At 42.0% G+C, this 19,737-nt stretch overlaps 1 protein-coding gene across 3 annotated transcripts in view; it reads right to left on the bottom strand.

Annotated features, from left to right (window-relative positions):
- Positions 1–19,737, bottom strand: part of SASH1 (SAM and SH3 domain containing 1) — a 527,201-nt gene that overhangs the window by 45,467 nt on the left and 461,997 nt on the right. For 2 of the 3 annotated variants that reach the window (XM_063390359.1, XM_063390361.1), the window contains exons 3-7: positions 14,553–14,603; positions 14,382–14,431; positions 3,199–3,239; positions 1,797–1,883; positions 382–494 (exon numbers count right to left, since the gene is read on the bottom strand). In XM_063390359.1, the coding sequence (XP_063246429.1) occupies positions 382–494; positions 1,797–1,883; positions 3,199–3,239; positions 14,382–14,431; positions 14,553–14,603 (342 nt within the window). The remainder of the gene's footprint in view (positions 1–381; positions 495–1,796; positions 1,884–3,198; positions 3,240–14,381; positions 14,432–14,552; positions 14,604–19,737) is intronic. The other variant, XM_063390360.1, reaches the window with a different exon arrangement.

Genomic DNA, 19,737 nt, shown 5'->3' with positions numbered 1-19,737 from the left:
GTACTTAAACAAACCTAGGAACATAATAAATGAGAGCTTGTACAAGTCAGGGAGATTCTTCTCCCTCACTTTAGACAGCTGCAATGAAAAAGTCTACACTTAATCTTTTCTGTGGTTAGTACCTTCTATTGTTAATGCAATGTTTTTAGGACTCTATTAGTTTACCACGTACTGGATATCTCTTTCTGGTGGAGCTAAATCTCACTTTTCTCAATAAACAAAGGAATTGCTATCCAATCTATGCTCCTATTGCAATGGGGCAAACAGGCAGGCTTTCTCTACCTTCTCCTATGTTTTGTGAATGAAGTAAAACTCCAGATTGATACATCCTACATTCTAAAACATGTTTGTCAAGGAGACTGAAGTATGCACATATCGTACCCTAGCAAGTGCTTCCTCAATGGTGATCATCTTCTCTTTCACCATCATCATCAGCTGGATGCGCTCCTCATCACTCATTGTGATCTCACTGGCCACATACCCGACATCCTCTCCTGTACAAAAAAAGCACAAAGATTTGAAGCATGTGTAAGAATTCATGCACAGGGCAGGGTACATTGAAAGTGGATTTTACCCAGTGCTCTGAAATCTGGTTGCCACGTGGATCTGGCTGGCCAGACACAGACCCTCCCCAGAGCAGGCTCATGGAATGATTTCAAAGAACTGAATGACTTCGAAGTAACTGAGCAATAAAAGGAAGCAATTTACAACTGAAAAACTAAGTCTACTTTGACACTGCAAGCAAGCAAGCATGAAAAGGAGAAATAAAAACTGACCATCATCACACGGTTATTGACCCTGAGAGACAAGAACTAAAAGCGGAAGTGCTAATGCAGGAAAAGTCCCCAGCCCTGAGGAATACTGGAAACAGCTGCCAGAACCTACCTGCTCAGGAATGGCGTGCTGGGCCCTTGCAGCTCTCTGCTGTGGACTGGCCACTGCTTGTGATCTATCCAGACCAACTTATCACCCACTAAGCTGGCACACGGTGCCAGATGTGTTGCACTCTCAGCCACCTCTCCTTGTGGTATGTGCCTGGCATGTCAGCACAGACAACTAGAACTTGCCTCAAGAACCAGCTAGGACCCACACTTACCCGAAAGTGTGTCCCTTTTGCACCTACTAAATGGGCTTTTGTCATCTTTCACAATCTACCTAAACACAGACAGACACAGAGAAGCATCTGTTTGCAACCTAAGAAGCTAACAGATACACATGGGGAAACAGAAATGTTCTGTGTGAAGAGAAACACTTAATGCAATCCACAGCTGCATCTTTTGCAGAACTAGAGAAAGACACCTGACAGTTTAAGTGGAATCAGTCCTACATTTGCACTGGTCACCAGAGACACTTTTTACTGCCCCTTCTTGTAGTGTCTTCTAAAATGAGAGGCTGGATTCAAGCCTGAAGCAAACAGGTCAAAGTAACAAAATGCCAAAAGAGAAATATCCTTCTAAGTTAAACAGAACAGTATTTCTCTTACCAAGTGAGGACAAGGGGGAAAAAAAAGCCCATTTTGTTTAGTTACATTTATTACTTATATATTAGCTGCATCACTTTGCATGTGTGCCATCACTGACAGTCAGGATCACAGGCATCCCAACCTGTCTGCAGTCTCAAGAATTTGACTTGTCATTCTGAGCACTGTCATGATGAACCAAACCTGTGACACTTCCACAGCCACAGACCCCAGCTGCCACACCATTACAAATGCAATTTATTCCTTTGTGATGCTGGTGCTATGCTGCTCCTTACATTTTATATGGATAGGATGTGCACCCTTGAAAAAGGTTTACCTTTTGAAGTCTGCCTCATCAGTCCTTTCTGGTTCTTTCGGAAATTCTGCCAAAAAAACTTATTTTTCTTTTTCCAGTCTGCTTTCCCTAAAAGAAAAGTGGAGCGGGAGTGGGAGGATGAGGGGAAAGGGAAAAAGAATTTTAGAGAGAAACATTAGTTAGTGAATTCTAGAGAAGCTTTTAAGCATTATGTTATTTTTTTAAATCAGAAACAAAGATAAAAACCTCTCAAATTTTCTGGTTTTCTTGATTTATTCTATACTAGAACTATGTTGATATAGCTATTTCAGGGCAATGCACATTCTTTTATAATTGTGAGTGCTACAGAGGACTGAGATAACGCAGTAACGTGCATATTTTGAATTATGAACAGAAAATATTTTACATTAAATTTGATGTCTGTTGAGTTGTTAATATCAGATCTGGAAGTGTTTTTGAAGTATTTTGTTGGTTTATTCTCTTTAACTGAATCACAATTATGCAGCCAAAGCCACAACTCAGGTAAGTGATTTTCTAGTATATCTGTGCATATCTATCAAGAAATGAAATAAGTAACATAATTAACATATTCAATAATAATAATAATAAACATATAATTAACATAACACACACACACATATGTTCTGCTACTTGGCATGAGATCATCAGCCACACCTGACTTGCTCTCTATATGTACAAGGTTGGGTCTCCATGTCTACAGCTACCAGATCTCCATAAGGATTGATGACCTCAAAGTAAATCATTTGCTCTAAAAATAAAAATGGGATCTAGCTCAAGGTAGGGCATATATATCTGTGTTCTGTTGAATTAACCAGGGCACATGCTATAAAGTTTATGCCACTTACAAATGAACATACTGTGCCTAATCTGGCAGAAATACTACTGACAAAGAGCTATTAGGATTTAAAATCTTGCCCTGGATGACCTAGAGCTGAGCTTCCTGACTCTCTAAAATACTGCCTAAGTTTAGACTGCGTGGACACGTCCCTAAAGGAAACAAACAAGAAAAACCTCCCAGTTTTATTTTCCTTTTCCAATAAGCAACAAAAATTTCAGAAACAAAGAGACTCTGGCGTGACATCAACAAAAATAACAAAGAACTGTTATTTACTGGTGGTGGTAATTTGGAGTACAAAAGGACAGGCTAGCAGTTATCTAATATGCAAACATTTTCAATTCAATATAACAAGTCAAAAGATGCATATTTATCACATGACAGTGCTGGCTAGGCAGTTTTAGTCATCAGTGAGACACTAAGCATCAACCTGAAAGCTGCTGAGACCAGCCCTCCACACACACAAATGCTGCTGACTTCTGCCAGCTCTTCACATCCCAGCACAACAAAATTCAAAAGTTGTTTAAGAATTCCATAGGAGTATCAAATAAAATTAAATATACTGACCTACAGAGCCTTCTTCTGAACTTGATTTATGAATGGAGAGTCTAGGACAAAAAAGAGAAATGGACTTATTGATGCAGGCTTCTCACATTTCAGGGGAACTGTCTTGTTACAGTAAATTATAGTTTCCAAACAATATATCATGAGCTGTTTTCTCTTCCTTTTTCTCCCCAACACAGCAAGTTGGAAACGAAAACTGGACCTACTAGTCTGACCACAGTAACTGAGTTTCCTTCTGAAATGCGCCTTTTGTGACCAGCATAGAAAAACATACACTGACAGAAATCAATGGTTAAGGCAAAAGAGTCCAAGGATTCCTCAGAAAACAATTATTCACATAGTTTCCCCACTTGCACTTGCAAAACAGTAATTTTGCTGCCTTAGAAACTGTAGAACTGGGGTGGCTACATTTGTTCAGCTGTACAACAATTTTCAGCCTATTTGGTTTTTCTGACAATCTTTGTAAGTATGTGCTCATTACACCTTCAGAAGCCACCACGTGGAAGACAGTTGTAGAGATTTAAAGACAAGGTGGAGAAAGTTTGTCCAGACCCTATGAAGTGCAACCATAACTGACTGGAGACTACAGCTGCTTTCTCACCATGTATGCTCCCTTCCTCAAAAGCTAGCTGGAGAGACTTAGTCAAGTCCAGATTATGGGCTTTACAAACAACCCACGAAAATAGCAAATATATCTTTTGTTCTTGGTCTTTATGTTCACTGGACCAGTCTTCCAGAATGGATTCCAACCCAGTGCCAACAGCTCACTGTGGGATCTCCGATGAGACAATGTCACCCTGCTTCACTGCCTTTTTTCTCTGTCTGCATAAACGGAGCTAACAGAAATTACCAAACCTCGCGTTATTCTTTGAAGCCTTCAAGTGGGAATTGCCATTTAACCACACTGCAGCAAGGCAGTGAAATGACTTCTGCCAGTGTCTAGGGCTTCGCTGGAGGCTCCATGTGCAAAGCATCGCTGCAGTGATTTGCTGTCCCGTTGTGTGGTGGCTGTCATGCAGGACAGAAACACGCACACCACAGCGCACCAAGGAGACCTCCAGCCAAATCGTTCTCCGAATCAGCCGTAACACACACAGGACACGCTCTGGCTGCCCTCCACGCACATTGTCTGCACGGGCGCCTTCAGCTCTCTCAGATCCCCAGCAGAGGGCAGAAAAGAGTTTCTGATCAATTCACTAAACTGCTCGAAGGGAAATCAAGTTCAAGCCAGGTCGGTGTTTGGAAGACGAAGCCATTACTGGCCAACACCTTACAAGCAGGAAATACGTGCTCATCAATTTGCCAAGATATCGTGAAAGAGGAAACGAGACAGTATGAAGTTTCAGTGTGATTCAGTAATTCATCTAGACAAGGAGAGACCGGCATAGTGAAGCTCTGAAATACAACCTCTTTAAAACTCAGACTGATCCGAAATTTAATCCAGCACAAACTGCAAACTAATTGAGGCAAACAAATTTCAAATTTTTAGTGTGCCAGGAGGAGGGAGACATTTAGTGTTTTCCTTGCCAGTGTTTACTATTGAAGGAGAAAGGTCAGTCAGATGCTACCAGATGCTTAATTTTTAAGAAGCCTGGTGGAAGGTGAAAAACATAAACCCCATACGTTCTGGGTAAAAATTTCCAGAAAAAGCCCTTCAACAGGGCCAGGAATTAACCCACACACTTCAAAGTAAAGCTGCCAGCAAGTATTTTCTAAATAAAGGTAAATCAGATAAAAAATACGTGGAGTTGTATATGGAAACTTTTCTTTTTATGAAATCCAAGCTCTGTCAAAACTGACAGAATTAATGCACTACATGTTTTGCAGATGAGAATGGACTCCATTAGTATCCATGAAATGTACCAAACTACCATCCTCAGAAAATGAAACCTGTTAATGATCAGAACTCTATCTCACTAGTGAAATCACCCTTAAAGTGGAGAGGCAGCACTCTCTTGTGCTCTGTGGCCTCCAAATCAATTTTAATCCTTTTCTTCTCTTGCACAGTTGCCAAAAAACGATGCAAGTAAGCAGCAGGTGTAGCGGCAACATTTGTGATGTGGACATCTGTTCAGTACGAGTTAGCCTGAGGCCACCAACTCATCATACACTGGCCTCCAAAGAAGGAGAAGGTCAGTAGGAGCAAACACCTGACACGCCTGAACCAGAGGGGGCGAGGAGAAAAGCAGAACCCACAGCAAGGAGACCACCTTCTCATTTATAACTGATTTGAGAACTATGCTGAGTTTCATCAGCGGATGCAAATTCCAATTATCATTTCACGCATTCTTTAGCGAGGACATCTTCTGCCTGGGCTGACCTTGAAAATGCTAACAGCTGCTCCGAAGAGATGGAAATGCCAACAAAACTTACCACATAGTGCCTGATAAGGCACTTGCTTTTTAGTTCCACCCAGCAATTCCGATGCTTAAAAATCCTCAGTGAAATCAATCAAGCATTTTACTTCCTAGATGTCTGGTGAGAAATTCCAGACTACCTTGGTGTCGCTGTATGTTTGATTTGCAAATTACACTTCCTTACTCTGTTAAATCTGCAGCGCTCCTGTGAACGTGCACTGAAAGTGATTTGTGTTCTTCCATTCATAGACTGATAACTTGTACTGAAAGTTAATGATGCAGTGACACTTGGCAGAAGTTTCAGCACTGTGTGTCTGAAAGGGAGCCAAATGCCATTACTCCACCATGGAGGCCCTCATTTTTGTTGTGGTCTGATGTACAACTTCATTAGCAAGCTTTCACATGAAATGTACTCTGTCACCACATAAAGCAGAAGAAATGTATGGGTATACGCTCACACAATGAGGAACAAAACAAGATTTACAGCCAGAGGGAAGCAGTTTTTTCTTATCAACCCACAATCTGTGGAAGCGGGCAGGAGATGGGGTCAAAACTTTAGTTCATTAATCTCACAAACCCAAAACCATCTCTAGGCCAGTACTTTATGCCTCTTTGAGCCAAATTGCTGAAATAAACAAATGAGAAAAAACCTCAAAAAAACCAAACCAGAAAACACAATATATATGATCTAAAAGTGGACCTACTTTTTGAGAGTACCCAAATATTACTGTCTTAGAGAGTTGATGGGTTTGAGCAGAATTTAGTAAACTATACCAGGCCAGTCAGGGATCAGTGACAGAAAATTTACTAGCAACAGCTGGAGCAGAGAGCCTGGACCAGGAACTTGCTGGTTAGAGAGGCTGGCTTAACAGAAATGAGTTTAATTCAGCATTAAAGTGGTCAAGTACACTTGGACTTGATGGACACAAAAGTCAGTCTTTCAAATGCTGGAGGTCTGCAAATGACAGAGTACCTGGGGATACCAGGTGGAAAAGGATGACTGAGAAAAAACCTACATATTAATCCTAAAAGATATAAGGATGGAAAATTCCAATGGCAGTATGAAGAACATGAAGAACAAATATGTATGGGAATGGCTGTACAACCATCATTATTCATGTTCAAGAAAAATGAATTCAAACTAGATGTAGTATACAGAAAGCTATTAGAATGGCCAGGGAACTGAACAGCTGATCTTACAGAAGAAAGGTTGGAAAGTTTTGCCTGTCAAATTGGAAAGCTGCAAGAAGATTAACTTACTGCCTATTAATAAATCAGGCCCAGGAACAAACAGACACATGCTGGAAAAAAATTAGGAAAGAGAGGATAACATTTCCTAACTATTTGGACCATCTTCCAACAGTAGGTAGAGAAAGGGAGAACAACTTTAAAAACTTGATTAACTAATTTACAGGAGGCTGCTTGAAAGATAAGAGACCAGACCAGACATTGTTGTAAGGATTGCCTCTGGAGGGCACTTTTGGTTCTTGTTTTGCAGCCTGGGGGCTTTGTAAGGGCAATGTCAAAGCCTGACATCTAAAATGGTCTCTGAATCTATCTTCCCATAAAAGTGCTGCAGTGGGGATAACATTATTACACCTAAGCAATACCTTTGAAACCTGGAGGTGGTCTCCCAAACTTGGTGTGCGAGGAAGACCCAAAGCATACATTTAGGTCACAAGCCAACTAAGCCTGTCTGGCTATTAAGATTGGTTTTAATTAGGCTACAGCTTTCCTGTTTACTCTGGACTGATTCTGATCTCAGACAGAAAAACACTGGGGCTAATCTTGCATAGAAAGTGGTTGATATTACAAGAGACACAGTCATACGTGCCCCAGGAACATGCTGGTACTCCACAGAACTGGGAAAAGAAACAAATGACACCATGCACTGCTTTCATGAATGTGCCTGTTGATTTTTGAAATCTCATCATTCTCAAAACAGAACAAATCTCGGAACTGAGAATGATGGGCATTTGTATTTTAAATGCAGATGTACTTTACCAAATGGCCGCATCTATTTTATGTACCATAAAATCCACAGGTGCATGGCACCATATGATGATGAAACCACTACTGTTATTGTCTTCAATAAACTGAGAGTGCCCCTCTCATTCCTTACCAATGATTATTTATAGCACACTGTGGAAAATGGCATTTTTAGTATACAAATATTATGCTTATTCAGAGCGGTGAATAAACCAATGCAAAAGGCCACGCTGGCTCTGCTGCAGAGCCATTTGGTTATCCGTGTGCATTAGAAATGGCCCACTTACATAATTAGTATGAAAAACTGACAGACTTGTAACTGCTCCTGACTGAATACATGGTAATTTATCTAACTGGAGCTGGCACAGGGAAGAAAATGGGCCTTTAGTATTTTTATCAAATTTGCATGAACCTGAAGAGAAAGGAGGCCCGCAAGGTTCTGACCTTGCTGGCACCAGTGTGAGAAAGGGATGGAAAGCAAAGAGGTTTCATTCAATTATCTTCTCATTAGGTTTCCATAGCAATGGCTCTTTAAGCAGGTCAAAACTTTCTCAGTGGAAACAAACACTGAGCTGCTTGAGGGCCGTGCGTGCGTGTGGATGTGTGCTCTGTGGCATCACCGGCATGGAAGCCACCACGCTGGTCCCACGGGCTCAGTCCGCGGCCTGGCAGCAGGCAGATGGGGGCACGTCACATATTTAATAACAGAATGCTTGGTCCCAGCCAGGGGGCAGATAATTGCCAGCTACAAACTCACTGAGAGCAAAGAGCAGGGCCCAACGCTGCAGGCAATGCCTCCCTGCTCTCTGTGTAGTGCTCACTACGTGCCATCTCAACTCGCTGTGACAAGTCAGACTTTGACTTTCTCGTAAAATGTGCCCTTCATACTTCCTTGTACAAAATTACCAGGCTTGAAATCTTCTTCCAGCTGCTCAAAGGCGCACTGGTTTCTCTCCTCACGTGTCCCGGGCAGCGTTTGGCTGGCCTCACACTCCCATTGTGTGGGTTATTGTGGGAGTTTCCTGCCCTACTTCTCTTGAGGAGGCTGTTTAAAGGCAGCATGAATAATTTGCCTTTGACTAAATCAGGCCTCAAACAAGTGAAAACAGGGCCATACACATTCACTGATTTTTTTTCAATTCCTGCAAGGACAGGGTATAAAAAATGCATCTTAAGTTCAAACATCTCAAGTAAAAAAAGCTCTTACTTCTTTTTCTTCTGATATTCTTTTCCACTTTTAAACAATGTGTAAGGAAGAATTTATTCTCTTAGCAATTAAGTGCAGCCTTTAGCTACCTCAGTTTGGGGGATTTGTTTGTTTTTGGCTTTGTTCTTCTCAGTTTATGCCCTCTCTCTGCCTTACATCCCCTTTCAGATCGGCACTTCTCTTTCTTCACAGATGAGCTTACAAATACCTGCCAGAATTGATTTGGGAACTCTGAGAAGTTGCCAGAATCTAAGCTGATAGAATTTAAACCACCTCCATCCATGTCCTGGAGGGGTGATTTAACAACCTCCTGCCTTCAAATCTTGACCTGTAGTTTGGATACTGCAGGGAAAGAAGACTAAGGAATCAAGGGTTAAAAACTACTGGCAAAGGCCAGCAGATTAGCGTACCGAAGGGGGCAGAATTGAGGCTCAGATGAACCTTTCTGCAGCTTTCACTGAAAATCACTGTGGAAAAGGGGAACACTGAAATGCAGGCTCTCTCCCAGCCTTAGGCTGATACAGAGTTCCAGTTTATACCATGGGATGCTGGAATGGCTGTACATTCATTGCAAAAATTCTCAAAACCAGATTCAGTCAATCGTCTCTCCTGCAGTGACAGTGACAACAGACAGAGCCTAGATAGCTGCCACTTGTGCTGTGGCCTCACTGCTTGCCTGCCAACAACCTCAGAGAAAGCCATAACGCCCGAGGAGCCTCCAGCTCCTGCTGTGACATTCCCAACAGGCCATCGGAGATCTGGCCAAAGCGAATGAATGGAACTCCTGAGGGCTGGGTACATCCTCCACACACACAGGGTGACAGACACTCGCCCTCAGGAGCAGCTGAAGCAGGGAGCTGAGGATGCAGCTGCCAGAGGCACAGCAGCTCCCCCACAGCCGGGGAAATGCAAAGCCCCTGAGCAATGTTGCTCTGTGTCACCTGCACCCACACATGCCTGCTTTTCTCCTTCTGCCTGACACATATGTTTCTGGCCAGTTCCTTGCTCTGGCAGAGTCTCAGATTTAGATCTTGAGTATCACAGGGTCAAGAACGTTTAATACGTACTGAGCCACAGCCTGAGGAGTACAGCAGGATGAGTTGTGGCCCTCGGTATGAAGTGAGACCATTTACTGGTCAGGAGTGCACTCGAGTGGTACAGTTCAAGAAAGTGCAGGTGATTCACACAGAAGGTGACAATTCGTAACACCCACTGCCACACAAAGGTGGTGAGAATGACTGAAACAGATACATGACACAACTGTTACCTCGTGCATTGTTTTCATCCTTTCTTTCTCTAGCAACTGTTAAGAAAAATATTAGTATATAGGAATGTCTGTGCCTCATCCTATTTGTATGCAGTGCTCCTGAGTCTCTCACCCACTTCCTTTTCTTTCCCAGCAGATCTCAGCTAGACCACATCTGAAACAGCCCACAGGCTGATGGAGCAAACAGTGACAGCAAACAGATCTATTTCCAAAGAGGGAAAACACACAACTTCCTTTCTGCAACATCCCCCCAGTTCTTCTAAAAACAGGATGGGAGTCAGGATGCAGAAGCCTGAGTTCAGGGGACTGGGTTTAACCTGGATTTCCTGGCAAACATGCAGAGCTCATCAGTCTGTCATGTAGACTTGAATGCTCAAAAATGGGAAGAGGCAAAAAGTTGGGTTACATTGTTTAAATGCTCTGTTTACAATTATGAGAAAGCCCTGCTCAGTCCCCTATCTGAGTAAACATCCTTGGGGTGTTGCCATCTCTTCGAAATAATAGGAATTGTATATACAATACATCCCCAGACGAACATGGTATGGGTCAGAGAAACAACAGTAATTGCTGAAGAACACATTTACTGCATGCTTTCTACACTAATGATTCTTCTAGCAAAAGCAGAAGTCAGTGTGTCTGTATAGAAGCACCTGTGGTTCTGGGGAAGATTTTGTTTTAAAATTATTAATATCACTGTTAAAGATGCTGTTGCCATTTTACTGAGGGCACTCTGAAAAACAGCGAAGTTACACAAGCACCACAACTGTCAGCAAGACGTCAGTTTAAAAGATGGAAATCTTGGAAAGGGCAGAGGAAAGTGAAATTCACTGTTCAGTGAAGAAAGCTACAAACACCTCATTCCATGCTCTGCATTAGTTCCTGAATATGACACAACCTAGAAATCTGGCAAACTGTTTCAATTTACAAAAGGAACTCCAATAGGGCCAAAACCCAGAGCAGTTGTGAAGCAAGGCTTGAACAAACATGACTTTGTTTTCTGTTGTTTATGGATAGCTTTTCAGGCCACATCAGTACCCTTGCTGTTACTCACATAAATCTCAGAGGCTTTTGCCTTTGAGGGAAGACTTTTCTTTTTTTGTCAGAACCAATGTAACAAAAGGCATATTTGGTAGGGCACACATGATGCACCAAGCAGCTTCACATACACAGTATTTTTTTGTAGCTTCATCTAATTAACAGGAACAGTGTTGCTAGCCACAGAGGAAGATAGTATTGCCCCAAATGCCTTTGGGAGGGGAGAAGGGGATGACGACAGTGACTCACAGTAACAAACAATTCTGCCTCCAGGCTCATTTAATCCCTTTTGCCTGCCTACAAGCCCTGCTGCTGCTCATCTGTGTTAGAGCACATCACACACTAGACTGATACTTGTTGAGCAACTTGTTGAGGGCACTAATTCTGCACTGACTTTACACCAGACTGGACAGCAGGGTTAGTAAGACTCAAGGCAAGACTGAACATATAATGTTTGTCCACACAAACAGGATTTTTTCCTACCACAGACCACCAAGGTTAATCTGTTTTCAGTGTGGCATACAGTGGAGCCTGTTGGACTCTCTCTTCCAGCTGAGCAGCACAGAAAAGGAAAACCAAACCAGGTTAAAGCAAACATCGCTCTTCCCAGGTTCCCTCAAAGCTTCTTTCTGTCTGGAATGTCTAAACTCTGGCATATTAAACAACCATCCAGATGTGTTATTTTAAAACTTTAGACATTGGTAGTGTTAAGCTGTAGGGTGTGCAGGCAGCAGTGCTGGGTGAGGGAGCTACTGAGAGTGACCATATTCCAGCCAGACATTTGCCCTCTCCTCCTTAGTTCAGTAAACTTTTCAGATTTTTCCTTGAGACTGCCCTTATTTTTTAAAGCAACCTGCTCAGAACACCAGACCAGAAACAACTCATTTCACCCTAGGGAAACATTTGGAATTTCAGTATGTAGAATTATAACTCTTCTTAGATAAGCTCTTATTTGTGGATGAGTGCTCAAAAAAACTCCACATTTTCCAGCTCATGAAAGTCTGTATGTTGAGTTTTGAACAAATCTTTCCTTTTGTCCCCCAAATCTTTTATGAATCTGAGAAACCAATGTACATCTGCATCAAGTTGCATATTTGGCAAACTAGTCTTCTCATAACAAAAGAAGTTTTGTAGAAGGTTTACCACACATCTTTCATGCTGCATGAGAGTGACATAAAAACAGTGTCCCCAAAGGCTTCCATGTCTAATAGCATGCCCACACAGAAAATTCAGATGAAAGCCCTACAAAAATCCCTGGGTCCAACACAACATCCTTCACTGAAAAACATCAAATTCAGCATGTTAGCAGCAAGTACAGGTATATTGGATGGGCTTGAACTGGTCATTTTCCTGCAGATCAATTTTATAAACTCTGCCACCCTGGAAGAGGTAATTCCTATGACAATTCACCCTTCCAGGCTAGAGGGGTGAAGCCAACACCAATGTGGCAGGCTGTCACAAACAGGCACAGACCTGTATAATCTCAAGTTTGAATAATTTGTACAGTATTGAGTAGATATAATTTATTATTTTCAATGCCTTGTCCAATGATCATATGGCCTTGTTTCTTATTGTGCAAGTATCTGGCACAACCTGTCCTGCACCAGTTTCACATATATGATCAGGTTAATCACATACACCCTCCTACTAATCCCTCAAATGGTGCACTTCCATTCTTGAAAGGTCCATAAAAAAAATCACATGTCCCTTTCATCTGAAATAAGATAATATAATTTCCTTTCAATGAGGTAAATGGGCTGTCTCAGAGGAGTCACTCAGGAGATTTTTTTGCTGATACTGTCTCCTCACTCAGTTATTTGTGGTAGGACACCTACACAGAGGCACAACTTAGGAAGCTGGCTAGAACTGGTAAGTGAAGTTTCTTCCGAGTTGTGTGCTATCCTCCTGCAAGATCTTTATCTCATTATTACCTGAGGTGGGATTATGATATTTACCCATGGGTAAAGTGCTTTGAGGCTGAGAGAAAAGTTGTATGATTATAGGATAACCTTGCAGGTTTACTTCCCAGATTACAGTTCCCATCTACTTGGCACTTCTGGTTTCATTATAATGTTGGACAGCCAGGTATCCTTCAAACAGTCTTTTCCATATATGAGTATCGGAAGCACAGAGTATTAAACCCTATCACTTCTAGGCCTTCTCTTTTACCACATGTAATATGGGGCAGTGATGGTACCCAAGGTAAAATTCACCTTATCAGTCTTAGGCTGTTTTGAAAAGGAGCATCTACCTCAAGCAAACCATCTCTTCTTTTCTCTCTGAGTGATGAAGCAAGACAAGGCACCTCTACAAGACATTTTATCATGTTCTGAGACCTTTAGCATGAATCAACTTCCAGGAAGCCCCTAAGCAGTTGTTCACTACCATACAACTGACTTCTCTATGGTCAGTGCTCAGGCAAGTCCCACACACTGCATCCACCAAAGACTGCTCTGGGACTGACAGTCCTTTCACTGAACTTGCAGAAGCAAGAAACCTTCCTATTACTGCCCAGTGATGAATCACTCGAGGATATTCAAATGTGGGCCTGTGAAAGCTTACAAAAGCACATCCCATCACAAATGGATTCCATGTACTCCCCCTGAACTCATCCAGCTGGCACTGCCCCATGGAAGTGCAGGCAATGGGACATACAGTGTCAGTTGTCTTCATGCACCACTGCACGTTCCTCTCAGCAGCAGGCATCCAAGATCTTGGGATCAAAGGAAGGAGGCATAGAAAACAAGCACACACATTGCAGCAGGAGCTGACAGTAAACAGAAACCCTCTCAGTCCTCACAGAGATGTTTTCATTTAAGGACGTTAACATTAAAGCTCCTTCTAGCTTGGTTTTAAATACTTCATGCCCTTGGCACCTTCTTCAAAAGTACAGTTACACACTAAGGAGTGCAGAGGAAAAGAAACACGATGGAAGTCTGTAACTCCCCCTTCCCCTTACCTATTTATTTTTTTTCTTTTTTGACTGCATTTAGGTCTAGTCAAATAATGTAATTTTTAAAGATTGTAATTTGTAGAGAACGTGAAATCACCGATGTTCCTCAGAAATGACTACCAGTCATCTTGGTGTATGCACACACCAAGTGCTCACAGAAGAGAGAAACAATAACCCTCCCTTGACCTAAAAACCCAAAATAACAGAAGGCCAGAAGGGAAGAAGAGAAGGAGCAGGTTCCCAAACAGGTTTCATTCATAGTGTCTGGATCTGAAATCTAGATACATCAGTACAATCTAAAATTAATTTACTCCAAGGAAAAGGAAAACATACCAAATTCCCCCTCCCTCCTTCCTCACTCCCTGTGCCTTTACTTACTTTCTTTCAGTGTCAGGTGTTGATGCGGTGCTGCTGAGACCAAGTGACTCCTGCAAGAGAAGACATGCAGCACTGAGAGCAGACACTAGAGAAGCCTTTACCCAACTTATGCAGAATATCAGATTAAAGAACAAACAAACAAAAGTGGATGATCAAAAACTAAGTGCTTACCTCAATCTGGGATCGCAGCTGTAGAGATGTGGGGCTAGCATCAGGTTTCTCCTAAAATACAACAAATACCAAGTTAATGAAATAACCAAACATCAGAAAGAGGAAATTTGAAGGGGAGAAAAAGGAAAAAGAAAGAAGGCAATAAAATCAAGAACTATTTCAAAACTAGTTCATACAGGAAACATTAAGTACTCTAGAAAGAATTGCTTTCAGGATAAATTCTGAAATAATCCAGTAAAACAGCTAATTTCATACTTATCACTGGAGAATACAGAAAGTAAAACTGCCAGGTGGAAGTCATTCAAAACAAAATAGAAAGAGGGGTGTTTTATTTTCACTAGATCACCACACAATATCTTAGATAAGTTCAAGTGCAATTTCCAAGAAATTACCTTCAGGCAAAATTTGGCATTCAAGGAACATTCTCGGAGGAAAAAATACTGAGAGGATGCAGATACCTTTCAGCAAGACCAGTTTCTCACACAGAAACTTGTCAACAGTATGGAGTTCAAACCATTTTTCTATAAACATCTAGGATATAACCATTTACTCCAGATCTTAGTCACCCAGGCTCCCTTTGCAGTTGATGGGGAGACACAGAAACTCTTACAGAACAACTTGCCTGACGGGTTTCAGCTACCTCAAGTTAGATGAGGGAGTCCCACCGGTGGTATCTAATTGAAGACTGCAAGCCAACTGCTTAAAAGGCACATACTATTAACATGTCTAGCTGAAATCAGTGGGAAAACTTCAGTTAGAATGGAGGAAGATACTAGAGTCATCAGGACTGAGAACTACACTTTGTTGATTGATGTTCACGTGAAATCCTGAAATCCTGGGGTGAGCTACTTATTCCTACTTTATTCTCAGTCAGCCCTAGCCCTTGTGAAGTTATTGGAAAGTGAATTCTGTAACTTACTCAACACAGCTGGGTAAGCAGTGGTGTACACACTTCAAGAAAATAAAAAAAAGGACGTGAAGTTGTTTCTCAGTACTGAAGGACTTCTTGTTCATGCATTCCACAGCATACATGTAAAACTCTTATCACCGTGAAATTGTACTTCCTATGCCCTTTGTTTACACAAAGGGTGACAAAACATTCTTGTGACTTAATTAAAAAAAAAAAAAAAAGAAAACCAGACACAATTTTATAGAAATGCAGCCTTTTAATACTGAACAGGAAATTACTACTGACTGCCATGAGGTGGTGTTGGATTAACCCACTCAGGAAGTCTGCAAGATCTGGAGTAGAAAGCAGCCTGCTCTGCCGTCACACAAGTGAGTCAGCTTGCACTGCAGCCACGCAGCCAGGGCGGGCACAGGATGGCTCACGGCCGTGTCCTTGCTCGTGGGCAAGGCTGACACCAGGTCCCTGCCCTGCTGCGGGACACTGCCTGACCATGCACTGTCTGCGTAGCTGCTTCTGCAGCACAAAAAGGGGAACGAAGCCCTTGGGTGAAAGTGGACATGAAAAGACGATCGCGTCTACTTACTGACAGATCCAACAGGACTTCTCCAGTCAAGCAGAAGCTGGATCAAACCTAGGGAACTTCCAGAGTTGTTCACAGATCAGAGAAATGAAACTAGCTATTTGGCACCAGGCATCCCTCTCTTTCTCCATTACTTCTGTCAAAATGGAATCTGAGGAAGTTTTGCACCTGGAAAAGGCTGCAGGCACATTGCTGCGAATCTTCCTCAGACACTCTCCAATCCCTGCCTAGCTCCTTGCAAGGAGGGAGAGAGGGAGAGAAAGACAAGCTCCACCATCCCAACACTTGTCATTCAGGAGCACCTCATTTCCATACCCTGCTGCACTGATGAGAAAAGGAACATTTTATCAGTTTTATGTTACAGTTTCTGTATGTCAGTCAGGAGATGCCGCCATGACCCCAACAGGACATTAGATCTCAAGTTCCTGACGACTTAGCTTTAAAAGCTGCTTTGCTGCAAGTGTTCTGGGGTTGTATTTTTTTAAATATAGTAGTTTTTTGTAAATTACCATTTATAAGATGCTGCCTGGCCTCCCATGACAAGTATTATGCTTGAGCAGTTGCTTGTGAAGTTGAAACCTGAGACTACAACTAGATGAAAAGTTCCTACTTTCAGCATAAAATTACTCAGTTGAACAGTCAGCTGCATCCCATGTAGCTAAATACTAAAAAATCTGTCTGTATTTACTTTCTTTTTTCTCATTTGCTGTCAAGCTCACCCTGTTAGAACAAGGGCTGTTTTATAGCACCAAGATGACTGTGGAGGGCAGAGGCAAGGACAACGTTCCTCTCCCTCCTCTAGAGCACTACTTCACAATGCTGGAATGCAAAACACCTGATAGTCCTGCACTGTTGTGATTAATATTCCTACCTGCCTTTCCAGCAGAATGGTATTTTTTTTCTATTGCTATTAATACAAGAAACCAAACAAAAATACTTGGGGAAATAGTACTCTCAACTAAACTTCTGACTTAGATCTGTATCAGAGATCATAGAACTTCCATCAGCTTCGAGCATTTCTATTTATTTTGGTTAAAAGCCATTAAACCTCACATTAAACCTCACTTTAAAATCCACAAGTTGTGTTGACTTTAATCCAGCAGGATCAGGGCCCTTTTATACCAAAGGCTAATTCAAGAAGGTTGAGCAAATGTTGTACTCTTGGCATGTTCTCTAGCATGCTATACAATCTTTTTAGAAAATATTTTTAAAGGTTAGTTTCATTAAAGTACATCTTTCATCCTTCTGAGCCAAAACTTAAAAATGAAACCAAGGACAACCTGGGCTTATAGAAACAGTTGCTGCAGTAAGAGGCATCCCTAGCCTGCATTTCCAGAGCTCTTGTCTAGACAAAGCAGGCACCAGAGCAATAGGTATTTTCTGTGTGAGCAGCCTTGCTGCCCCAGATAAGTGCCCTCCACATGTGCCCATAAGGCTTGTCTGAGATGCACCAGAAAAATTCTATCACCTACATGCTACACAGTGCTCTGAAAAAACCCAATGATCTGAGAAAGTACCTGATCAAGGGCAGACTCCTTAGGCTACACTGTTAAATCCAGTGTTTCCCAAAGATGACTGATTTACTTGCGTGGTTTCTGGATTTAAGGGGACCGAGGCAGGGTACCTGTCCTGTACCCAGAAACTGTTGGTCCATATTGAACTTGTCCAATACACTACTAAAACCAGCAACTAACATCTGAAGATTCTAGAGAAACTGAGATGTCCATACATTGTGCCCAACCCCCAGAGAACACATTATATGGAAGGCAGACAGTGGCTTAGCACCAGCTTGTCCAGCTCCCCTTGAGGGCCAAGGTCAGCACAGCACAGAATCTCAAATGCTGATAATAAACCTAAGGGGAAGTTTTAAAAATTAGTAATGCTAATATCTTGTCGAGTAAGCCCACTGAACTTAAAGGAGGGATTCCTCCACCAAGTCTCCTACACCTGATCTAAAACAATCGCAGCTTGCAGAGGAATTCTGTTCTCCCACCTTTAAAGCCATCTCTTAGCAGTCTTATTTCCTTCCTTTTTCCTCCTTCATCCCAAGCCAATACCATCAAGAGGGTGGGTGCAGGACAAAGCCCTGAGGTCCAGCAGCTGGAGGAAGGGACGGGTGTCAGGCGTCGCGCTGCCCGGGAACTGCCTGGGATCACCAACCCTTCCGCACCGTGGGTGCCACAGAGAGCGACTGCACAGCTCTGGTGCAGAAGTGTGAGTTGGGGAAACGCTTCTTACAAATCTCTTGTTTTGGAAGAAAACGTGTGGAGTAGGCTTAACAAGCAGGATTTGTGGCTTATGCTTCAAACCTTTAGTTGTTTGCCTTAGGGATCAAGAAAGAAGCTTCCTTCACAGGTAGCTTCTTCTGCCTACTTTGTACACTGAATTTATGTGATCATTTGCATACATTTTCTTTTCAAATTACTGCAGGTTTCTAATCATTGTGATTTTGGTTTTATCTGCTACTTTCCTCGTAAAAATCTTCAAAACAGTTTTGCAACCATTTATGAGCTAAGTCTGAAAAAGGCAACTGGGAAGAAAGTACAAAGCACCAAATAGATGGGAAAGAAGCTGAAAAACCATTTCCTGACTGGAATGGCAGGTTTTGAATTCATGAGGGACTTTTCCTTCCACGACAACTTCAGTTCACTTGTTCTGTATGTAATGTAACAGATAAGGGCATATCACAGCCTATCTGAAGGCCCTGCTGGTCTGCTCCTGAAATACACAAGCATAGCAGACAAGAGCATCTGAAAGGAAACTTGGTCATTGAGGGTATGGCTCACATTCTAGGGGGATGTGCATATTTGAATTACTTAAACATTAAGCCACATCTATGCTCCACACCACATCTTAGTTTAGGAAATTATATTCATTGAATTAATCCCTTCTAATAAAAAATTCATGAACCTTTTCACAATTTCTGCTGCTGGAGCTGTATCCATTTGAATCATAAATTTAAGCACTCCTCTACAGATCCCAAGCCAGGATTAATCTCACTGTGCAGACAGAAAGCGTGCAAAGTGAGACCCAGATGAATGCTGGGAAAATACAGCGACATAACCAGTAAGAAGGAGATGACTAAAAAGCTCATAGGTGTATAAATAATTTCATGAAACCATTTCAGCAGGTGTAAATAAAGTATATACAGCAGAAAACTTCTGTGAGAGAATTCTGCCTGTCTTTGCCCAAATGTTTTCTCTCTGCTCTGAACACACATTGCATGTTCTAATCTAGCTTCTAAAATGATTAAACGAAGATGTATCTGAAAGACAGCAGAGCATTGAAGCCTTGTAAAAACTGTTTGATTTACTTTGAGAGCAATAATTCTGCCAGGAGTCCTCTACCATACTCTATATTTCAGCCTCTGAAGAGGTGCTGGGGAAGCAGGGAAGCCCCTGGAAAGAGACAGCACAGGTATGCAGGTATGTAATAGAAATAGCCTACAAGTCACTAGATATGAGCCACCGGTCAGAATAAAGAAATAAAAAAGACCTATTCTTGTGTCGAACACCTCAGCAAGTGTTTGAGGGAACTAACAATTCAGTGAGTTCCCAGTGGTACAGATTAGTTAAAGAGCCATTTTGAGTTTCAAACCACAATCTCTGGACCATCCCCTTTGCTGTTTCAGCGAAGAAAGAAGGTTTTTCTGCACCATTGCTCTTGCACATTAGAGCCTGAGCTGACACATGCTA

Source organism: Prinia subflava, chromosome 2 (genome assembly GCF_021018805.1).
Source record: "Prinia subflava isolate CZ2003 ecotype Zambia chromosome 2, Cam_Psub_1.2, whole genome shotgun sequence".
NCBI lineage: Eukaryota > Metazoa > Chordata > Aves > Passeriformes > Cisticolidae > Prinia > Prinia subflava.
The sequence above is the reverse complement of the archived record's forward strand: the minus strand, read 5'-3'. Positions and strand labels throughout refer to the sequence as shown.